Source organism: Armigeres subalbatus, chromosome 3, assembly GCF_024139115.2.
Source record: "Armigeres subalbatus isolate Guangzhou_Male chromosome 3, GZ_Asu_2, whole genome shotgun sequence".
In the NCBI taxonomy this organism is placed as follows: Eukaryota; Metazoa; Arthropoda; class Insecta; order Diptera; family Culicidae; genus Armigeres; species Armigeres subalbatus.
In genome coordinates, this window is record NC_085141.1 from 114,768,080 (window position 1) to 114,778,556 (window position 10,477).

Here is a 10,477-nt window from a genome sequence, read left to right on the forward strand (position 1 = left end):
TACCAGGAGAGCTATTTAAACACGGTGGTGAGGCACTGGCTAGAGCGCTGCACTGGGTCATTACCAAGATTTTATAGGAGGAAGTTTTGCCGCAGGAGTGGATGGAAGGTGTCGTGTGTCCCATCTACAAAAAGGGCGATAAGCTGGATTGTAGCAACTACCGCGCAATCACATTGCTGAACGCCGCCTACAAGGTACTCTCCCAAATTTTATGCCATCGACTAGCACCAACTGCAAGGGAGTTCGTGGGGCAGTACCAGGCGGGTTTTATGGGCGAACGCTCCACCACGGACCAGGTGTTCGCCATTCGCCAAGTACTGCAGAAATGCCGCGAATACAACGTGCCCACACATCATCTATTGATCGACTTCAAAGCCGCATATGATACAATAGATCGGGACCAGCTATGGCAGCTAATGCACGAAAACGGATTTCCGGATAAACTGACACGGTTGATCAAAGCGACGATGGATCGGGTGATGTGCGTAGTTCGAGTTTCAGGGGCATTCTCGAGTCCCTTCGAAACCCGCAGAGGGTTACGGCAAGGTGATGGTCTTTCGTGTTTGCTATTCAACATCGCTTTGGAAGGGGTAATACGAAGAGCAGGGATTAACACGAGTGGTACAATTTTCAATAAGTCCGTCCAGCTATTTGGTTTCGCCGACGACATAGATATTATGGCATGTAACTTTGAGAAGATGGAGGAAGCCTACATCAGACTGAAGTGGGAAGCTAAGCGGATCGGACTAGTCATCAACACGTCGAAGACGAAGTACATGATAGGAAGAGGTTCAAGAGAAGACGATGTGAGCCACCCACCGCGAGTTTGCATCGGTGGTGACGAAATCGTGGTGGTAGAAGAATTTGTGTACTTGGGCTCACTGGTGACTGCCGAAAATGACACCAGCAGAGAAATTCGGAGACGCATAGTGGCTGGAAATCGTACGTACTTTGGACTCCGCAAGACGCTCCGATCGAATAGAGTTCGCCGCCGTACCAAACTAACAATCTACAAAACGCTAATTAGACCGGTAGTCCTCTACGGACACGAGACCTGGACGATGCTCGTGGAGGACCAACGCGCACTTGGAGTTTTCGAAAGGAAAGTGCTACACTACTATGGTGGGGTGCAGATGGCGGACGGTACGTGGAGGAGGCGAATGAACCACGAATTGCATCAGCTGTTGGCAGAACCATCCATCGTTCACACCGCGAAAATCGGACGACTGCGATGGGCCGGGCACGTAGCCAGAATGTCGGACAGTAACCCGGTAAAAATGGTTCTCGACAACGATCCGACGGGCACAAGAAGGCGAGGTGTGCAGCGGGCAAGGTGGATCGATCAGGTGGAAGATGACTTGCGGACCCTCCGTAGACTGCGTGGTTGGCGACGTGTAGCCATCACACTTAAAAGACTATTTTTTTGTCGGTAAAATAAATTGACGAACATGACCGTAAAAGTATTTTTTAACTGATATCTCGTCAATAAATATGACGTTTACACAAGTTACTGAACCTCGGCAGTCAAGTTTCCCTAGTAACCGGTAGTTCGGAACTTGACTGAGTTTCGGTAAACCAATCTGTCAAATGTAAAACCTGTAGCGTGTTCTGCTAAAAACATGCAAATAAGAAATAAATTTTCATCTTTAAATTTGTTGGTAAGTATTCAATATTCATATTCAATATTCATACAACATTTCACGTTGACTTTAACGAAAGCATCAGGGACGACACAAGGTTTTGAACCCGATAAAATCCTTAAAACAAATCAGCATATTCTGCTAAAAAGACGGCATACGGGTTTTATCATCTTTCTTGAAAAATGTGCCATATTTTTCGGGATTTTTCGGTTTGGAAAAACTGGTGTCGTTCCCCTTGATTGAAAGTAATGAAACTTATGTCCGTTTTAATTTCAGTTCCAGATCTACCTAATTCAATCAATGGATGGAATCGATAGAAAATGCTTCACCCGTACGAAGAAGCTAAAATAAACATGGAAACATTTGTGAAGTTTTATTTAGCATGTTCACATTGTTTTTTTTTTTTACAAAATGTGACCTAAAATATAATCTATTTTATATTGATTAAAGCTTTTCATTGTTGTTTTGATTTGATTCATCTGAAAATAAATAATAAAAATAATTTTTCACTGAATCTCGGCAAAGTCCTTTACCGAATTGATCGGCAACGTACTACCGAACGGCACGGTAAAATTTGACAGCTGGGTTGTGTCGAACATTTTACGACCAATCGGTAATTTGAACTTTCACCGAGATTTTTACCGAGATATCAGCTGTTGGATTCTCGGCAATTTATTTTGCCGACCTCGTCGAAAAAAATTAAGTGTGATGGACCGAGGCGAATGGAGAAGACTCTTATATACCGCACAGGCCACTTCGGACTTAGTCTGAATAAATAAATAATAATAATTGGAAATGCTATGGAAAGTGAAATTAGATGATATTTTACAATTCTATAAAAAATAAACACGAGAGTGTCCACTATAGGAATATTTTGGGAGGTCCATAATAGGGAAGCAGAACGTCCCGAAACGGAACATGAAAATCAAATGAAGTGTCGACTATAGGGAACAAATTTCCTATTATGGACCCAGAATTCAGAATGTTAATTTCAACGAATAACGTCGTGTATTTGAGTGTTTAAAGTATGTATCGTCACAGAGAACAGACATGGAGGCTCGAACAAAATTTCTTGCAAAACATGTGAAAACAAACACACCGAACCTCAACGCCACCGACGTCGACATTGCAACTCACAATCTCATTTTGACAACACGATGGCGCTGGTATGCTCTTGCATGCATAACGACACTAGCGCACAGTGGCATTTTTTGTTGACGCTAGCGCTAATTATGTACGGGATAACGTCGACATTTCAAAGTTATTCAAAATGAACAGTAAAAAATTATCACAACATAGCGAGTTCAGCTTCAACGTCTGTTCTCTGTGGTATCGTGAAGAGGAAATGCAGAGCTTGTTATTAAATATCAAGCAGAATTAATATGTTGAAAATTTCTACTCCTTATGACAAGAAGAGCAAAATTCCGCTACTAGGGGTCCACTATTGGGCATTTTACCCTACGAAGATTGTATTGCGTTGTAACGGATGTGTTTTTTCAAACAAGGGGTAACTGTCGGAAGTAAGCGGTTATAATATAATTTGTAAACAATACAAAGTGCTCTAGCACGTAATGTTTATAATAACTAATCTCCACTTTCACTGAAAAGTACTGCAAAACCCGACTTCAATAACTAAAATTCCGAATCAGTTCTCTATCATGACAACTTGCGAAAAAAGTTTCTCGCGGTATGCTACATATCGTATATGTATACAGAGATGATAAATGAGAGACTTGCTCTTTCTCTTTAGTATTCAATCCCTGATATGGAATTTATAAAACATATTAATTATACGAAAAAATACATTTTTTTGGAATGAACACCCTTGTCATTCAAATTTAAAATTGATAAACGCAAACCTCAATGAAAAATATCGCCCTGATTAATATGCTGAACTTCTCCAGCATCCAGAAAATATTTTGTCGGGGAAAACTAGAACTTGAACATAAATAGTTATTTAATTAAAATTTGTCTCATCAACCAAACGCAACACATAGGAAATTTTGTTACACTTGCATCCCACGCAACGGACAAGTAAGGCAAAAAAGTAAGTATTGAGATCTAATGCTACAAAAAACGGAAATTTTGTACCTCGAGTTTGATCCGCGTTAGATTCAAATTACTTTATGAAAAGTTTTTTTTTAACAAAGAGAATCTGTAGGGCAGCCAAGTTGATCAATACCCGAATAAAAAATACAGTAGAATAACAACAAATTTTATTGTAACACTACTATTAATTAGCAACCCTATAACCAGAGACCGGCGGAGTGAAAAACTGTAGGAATGGCAACGTATGAAAATGCATGAAATCGTGAAAATAATACTGGCAGCACTAGAACTTTTTGCTTGCTTCTTATGGAAGCAAAAAGTAAACAAGTCGAATTGGAACCGCTTTTGACGGTTCGATTGGAAACAAGATGGCGTCTTCGCCGATCTCTTATTCTAGTATTTCTACTATTAATAACATTAAATTGGCAATAGATTATATTGTAAATGAAACTAAAGAAATACATTAGAATGCATTGTTATGAACCATTTACTCAAATGTAAATGAAGTTTTCGCAATAGAATGTACGGGTTGTTAATTATTTTTCCAAACATTTTTTTCGTCACACAATAGAGTGTATGGTTAATATATTGTTGAAATATCCGAACAAAACTGTTCAAAATACATTGGATTGTATTGTATTTGTATAGTAAAACAATATGATTTTTGATTTCTCAGTAGTGATCACTAGTAGTAGCGTTACTGTTCAACAATGCAATTTAAAGGAAAATAATGCATATTTGGCGCTATGAGGCAAATATTGTTATATAGTTTATATGCAATGTAAAGAAACGTTTCAAAAGTTATCAATGTATGATTCTTATGTACGAAAACGTTTCAAAAACAATTGCAAGTATTGTTACATTAGAGAAATATGTTGATGTATTGTATCCTCAGTGTTGATACATTCTGTGCAACCATCAAGAAACAATGTATCCTATTGTATACCGCATATTGTATGGTAATTCAATTGTTTACACTATTGAACCAATAGTACATTTTTATCCGGGTATATCATTCATAAGTTGACTCTCTTTGCTTAAAATCCACGTTGAATATGCCATTGTGAATATCTATAAGTCAAAATTACTTACCAATTTAGAACTAGCGGCAAAATGCGCAGATTCATCTAACGAAGGAAACACTTACAATATTGCACTAGATTTAAAGGGTTTCTGTTAATGTGCAGCACCAATATACGTGACCATTCGACGGCCGCAATTCTGTTGGCCGAATGCCAAGCGCTGATAAGGATCTCGTACTGCCAGGATAACCGGAAAACAGGCCTCGACCAGGTAAATCATCGTTGAGATGCGCTTCGTTTGGCTTTGGATACTATTTGAGCCATTCCATAGTAGACGGGACTCCAGCTTGTCATACGAATTGCGGTAGAAGTAATGGATCATTTTGGAAACTTCAAATCCTCACTTTTTTGAGTTGCATGGGGATGGATTGTCGAATCAAGGGCCTTCAGGATTCAACTTCATACAAGGGACTATATTTTATCCATGAATAGATGACGGTTTTTTGTATAGAGTTTACTCTTTTCCAATACTAGACTCGATTTCACAGTATCTTGCAAATCAGCAGGAAGAAAATTTTAAGTCCTAAAACACGTCAGCTTGTAAGCGATGATTACTACGATCCCCACACTTGTACCTATACAAGTTGAAAAAAAAACTCCTGCGAGCAGGGTTATTTGAAAAATTTCAAACTATCACTTTTAAGTTTAATTCGATTTTAATTCACGAATCGGACCAAAGCCTAAATGGCTATTCACCTGGTTGACCCCGAGCTCGTATTCGGCCCAACAATACCAGCATAGTATAACTTCAAGAAAATCGTTCTATAGTATAAATGGACTTTATTATTGATTAGTTTATTTAACTTTTCATTATGGTTTCTAGGTTATGTTGGTTTGTTTTTATTGAATTGGGTTGTTTAGTAAAAAAAAATATGATGTTTTTTGTAGTTTCACATAAAGAGCATGCTTTTCTGATCTCCAATATATTTTTATTTTGTTTATAAACCTTTTATTTACATTTTTGTACAACAAACAATAAGCCATTTCAATCGATAGAATGACAGTTGGCCCTTGCAGCATAAGAACTAATTTTTAGTCCCGCATATAAATTTAAAATCCAAATAAAAAATAGTTCAGGTGCTCCAAAAATCCTGATAAATTGGAGTTTGATTTAGTTTTTCATGCAGATTCAGAATATGTAAAAACATATGGGCCTGTTCAAATACTACGTAACGCAATATGGGGTGGGGGGTTGTTTTATTTTTGTTACGATTTGTTACGCAAAATATAGGAGGTGGGGGTCCTCGAGAAATTGTTATTACACAAAAGATAATAATTTATTGTATCGTGGTTCAAATTCTATCAAAAACAAGATTTTGTCAAAAAAATGTACTTGTTACGCGTTACGCATGGGGGTGGGGGTAGTTCTAAATTTTGTTACAGATTGCTACGAGGGGGTGGGGGGTTCTTAAAAACAACGGTTTTCCCGTTACGTAATATTTGAACAGACCCTATATACCCCTAAACAACGGGATTTTCAAAAAAAAAGGATCGTTTGTGAATCGGTAAAAACAGGGGATTCGGTATACCTGGCAACCCTATATTTATTACAAACCCTATGTCCATGCAACATATTTTTTATGTTGCGACGACGTCCGGCGACGCCGGCGGTGGCGATCTCATTTTGTAAACATTCACAGTACAAAATAACGGTACCAACTTGACAGTTCAATCGATTTTTTTTGCACGGATCAGCTGTTTTGAAGTGTGATGCACAAATTAGAGCTCGAATTCTTGAACTGGTTTTCTATTCTTGAAAGTTTGTGTCATGTCATGTAAATCGCGCAAAAAATTTGTGACAAATATTAATTAATTGAAATTTAATAGTTAGAACCCGCGGACATTGAACACCAAAAAACGCAAGAAACAGAAACGCGCGCATGATTATTGTGAGCATTATTTTAATGTCATAGAGCCTGTGCTACGCAGAACGAAAACATTCTCTGAACTTTTTTGTCAGCACCTCAAATCAGTGTTTTAATCGGCGATTGGTGAGTAATAAGGCCAAAGTAATTAGTATATACTGGTTGAAAGTAGTAACTGTTCTCCTTTCTAATCTAGCGTTTAACTAGAAGGCTTGACATTGAAGGTAAAACGAATTTTCAAAAATGAAGTAGTTTTAGTTGCAAAAACCGCAGCTGGTGTATCTTTCCGAACCGAAATTGCGCACAGAGCGATTGAATACATTTGGATACTTTATTGTAGCTGCTCAAGAATGAGAAATTTAGTTCCGGATTTAATTATTTGGTAAGTATCTTCAAACGATTTAACCCGTATTATATTGTTTCTAATACTTTATTGTTTTACAGCTTCATTATTATAATTTCAATAACAATAGTTCAGCTGGTTTCAAGAATACTCCATGAAACTCTTGGCGGCAATCCAGCAATTCCGTCAATATCGGAAGGATCAGTGAATCAACATGAAGAACTAACGTTGTCTCAGCTTATTGATCAAAAATCCAAAGAATATTCATGGCTCATTCGATTATCGATCAACACATTTGGTTACTTGTGCATTCTCATTCCTGGATTTGTGATTTACAAGTATACCAGGAAAACGAAATATCTGGAACGATCAGATAAGTCCTTGATATCCAATGCCATCAGGTTCTGCTTCGGCTCTTCTGAAGGGGACCGTGGAATCGACGGAAGAAATTCAGACAAAGGAGCAGGATCAAAAAAATCATCCGTCCAGGAATGTTTCCTTTTACTTTACTGCCTGCTTGGCTTGATGGGTTCTTACCTTACTTGGGGTGTTCTACAAGAAAAAATCATGACCCAAGAATATGAGAATGCGGAAAAGAAAAAAGTGCATTTCAAGGACTCGCAATTTTTAGTTTTTACGAATCGAGTTTTAGGATTTATGATTACGGCTGTATATTTGACCGTGAAAAGGCAGCTAAGGCAACGTGCGCCGCTCTACAAGTATTCTTACGCATCATTCTCGAACATTATGAGTGCATGGTTTCAGTACGAGGCATTGAAGTTTGTCAACTTTCCGACACAAGTCCTGGCAAAGTCGTGCAAAATTATTCCAGTAATGATAATGGGCAAAATAATTTCACGTAACAAATATGAATTCTACGAATACATAACTGCGATTATGATATCGGTTGGCATGATATTCTTTTTGACGGGATCAACAGATGAATCCAAAACAACGGCGATCACCACCCTGACGGGGGTTTTATTACTTACCTTCTACATGGTCTTCGACAGCTTTACCTCCAACTGGCAAGGAGAACTGTTCAAAACATACTCAATGAGCTCGATCCAGATGATGTGCGGGGTCAACCTCTTCAGCACTCTCTTCACGGCTGCATCGCTGTACATGCAGGGCGGCTTCTACAGCTCACTGCAGTTTGCTGCAGAACACCCGAAATTCGTCCTGGACTGCATCGTGCTTTCAATATCTTCAGCAATTGGACAGCTCTTTATTTTCTATACAATTGCCACCTTTGGAGCAGTGGTTTTTACCATCATTATGACCCTGAGACAGGCTATTGCCATTCTGTTGTCTTGTTTGATCTACAAGCACAGTATTTCTTTCCTAGGCGTTGCTGGTGTGGTGATTGTTTTCCTGGCCATCTTCCTGAGGGTGTATTGCAATCAACGGCTAAAAGCTATCAAACGGAGACATGCTAGCGCCGATACAGCTGCCGGCAAGCCACGACTTAACGTTTAAAATATACCAAAATGCAAGTGGTGAGTTGGTTCGTACTTGAAAATATTTTATCAGTTTATTTTACTTTAGATAGATGTTTAAAGCATCAATATGCTATAGGATTTTATTGCAAAGAACAAATGATAGTGATTAGTTTAAGAGAGTCGCGTAAAAAGGCTATGTGTTTCTTTAGTAACTGTATTCGATTCCTTTGAAATTGGAGATCTCGCCAATTAGCTGTGCCACGCGATTGAATGTTGCTTGATCCGGATTATACGCAAACCTGTATATGACAGAAATAAATTATCAGAAAACATAAGCCCATTTTTATTTTCACTTACAAAAAAAAAAGAAATCAATTAATTTATCTGACTGCATTGTACATGCGGTTCAAGCACAAATGTGACAAAGAAATGTATATTCGGTTTTTTCGCTTCATTGCTCAAATAAATAATATTTCAACAAATGCAGTTTTGTTTTTTATTAGAGCACAGATGTTGTTACGATGACATTCATCTAAACACCATATTTGATCATCGTCCGAGTGCCAGCGAGGGACTCTAAGGGTCTGTCTGAATTGGATAATTAAACTGAAATTAAACTTAGAAGTGACATTTCCATAATTATCGAATAACCCTGCTCGCAGAGCAAGATTAGTTTTGACAGATATCGAATCATTTTCCATCGATGTCCTATTGGAATTGCTGGGTAGCACCAGCCATTCTTATAACGGGGTGATTTTTAAATTTTCGAACTGTCACTTTTAAGTTTAAAGGTTTCCCCAAACACACGCGATGCGACAGTCGCGACGCGATTCTATCGCTTGGCGACAGCGATTCTGTCGCCATTGGTATGGAATCGTAAATAGAACATTGCTTGCAGCGACACAACGATAGAATCGCGACGACTAGTTGTCGCCGTCGCGGCGATGAAATCGCTTAGGTCTGGGGAAGCCTTAATTCTCCAAATGAGACAGACCACTTTGAACCACTTTGAACCATGGTCCACCGGAAATAAGGAGGTATGGTCCTTCAGAAACCGATATTGGGCGCCCATAACTTTCATGCATGTTCAAAACAAATATCATGATAAGAGCTGAGATATTTTTGAAATCAATTAGCCTGGGTCCTTTCTCATTGCTCGATCCTGGGAAATGAGGAAGCGGACTCTTTGGATAAGGTAGGCGCTATGGAAGGTGATGTTTACGATCAGAAAATCACCTTCGATGATTTTTTCCTATTAGTTCATCAGGAAACCTTGATCAGCTGGTAGCAGACATGGGGAGTTGGGTAGATGGCTGTATTCAATTCGCCCGCAGGTGTCGAAGCGTCCATGATTTAAAAAAAAAAACTTAATATGGGACAAGACTTTATTCGAACCATGTGTCGTCTAATATCCAATAACTACACTCCAAATGCACATCTTTTCAGAGTGAGGCTCTCGGAAGGAAATCTTTGTGTTTGCAGCGAGGGTTATTAGGATTTCGATCACGTCGTGTGGCCATGCGAGGACATCGTGCCTAGATCTGCGCTTTAGTCTTTCGGTTCCGCAAAACTGACATTAGTACATAAGAATCATGAAAAATTGTAATTAAAACATGATTTTGGCTCCGTAACGCTTAACGGCAAATGAGCCTTCCAAATAAACAAACGTTTTTTTGCCTTGTGGATTTAATAATTGTTTGCTTTATAAATTCTTTGAGCCCATATAACCTGCATATGTTCCAATAAGTAGGAAGTAAGGATTAGACCAGATCATTTTTAAAAACTCCTGTTTAAGAAATTTTAACGATTTTCTAAAAGATTAAATAATCCTACACAAATAAAAAATAGATCCATCATTAAAGTGTCTAATTTAAATAAAAAATGTCACGGTATCAAATGCGATCGTTAAGGTCCGTTTTTAACCTCAAATAGTTTGCCTGCATAAAATGAAAAATTTCACCTTAAAATCAAACAAACTCCTTCTCACTACTTCCGAGTATCTATTATTTGAAAACGGCTTAGATTTCTTAGTCACGATCAAAAAATATGATTATAC

At 38.3% G+C, this 10,477-nt stretch overlaps 1 protein-coding gene across 1 annotated transcript; it reads left to right on the forward strand.

Annotated features, from left to right (window-relative positions):
- Positions 1-6,414: 6,414 nt before the first annotated feature.
- Positions 6,415-8,756, forward strand: LOC134225490 (adenosine 3'-phospho 5'-phosphosulfate transporter 1). Its single transcript, XM_062705599.1, has 3 exons — positions 6,415-6,762; positions 6,833-7,018; positions 7,081-8,756. The coding sequence occupies exons 2-3, from the start codon at positions 6,987-6,989 to the stop codon at positions 8,456-8,458; spliced, it is 1,410 nt and encodes a 469-aa protein (XP_062561583.1). The 5' UTR covers positions 6,415-6,762; positions 6,833-6,986; the 3' UTR covers positions 8,459-8,756.
- The last annotated feature ends 1,721 nt before the right edge of the window (positions 8,757-10,477 follow it).

What these genes read in the sequence shown, in the direction of transcription:
- LOC134225490 (XM_062705599.1), top strand. Translation starts at nt 6,987, where the DNA reads ATGAGAAATTTAGTTCCGGATTTAATTATTTG. An exon ending in GTTCCGGATTTAATTATTTG is followed by an intron (nt 7,019 to 7,080) that starts GTAAGTATCTTC and finishes ATTGTTTTACAG; the next exon opens with CTTCATTATTATAATTTCAA.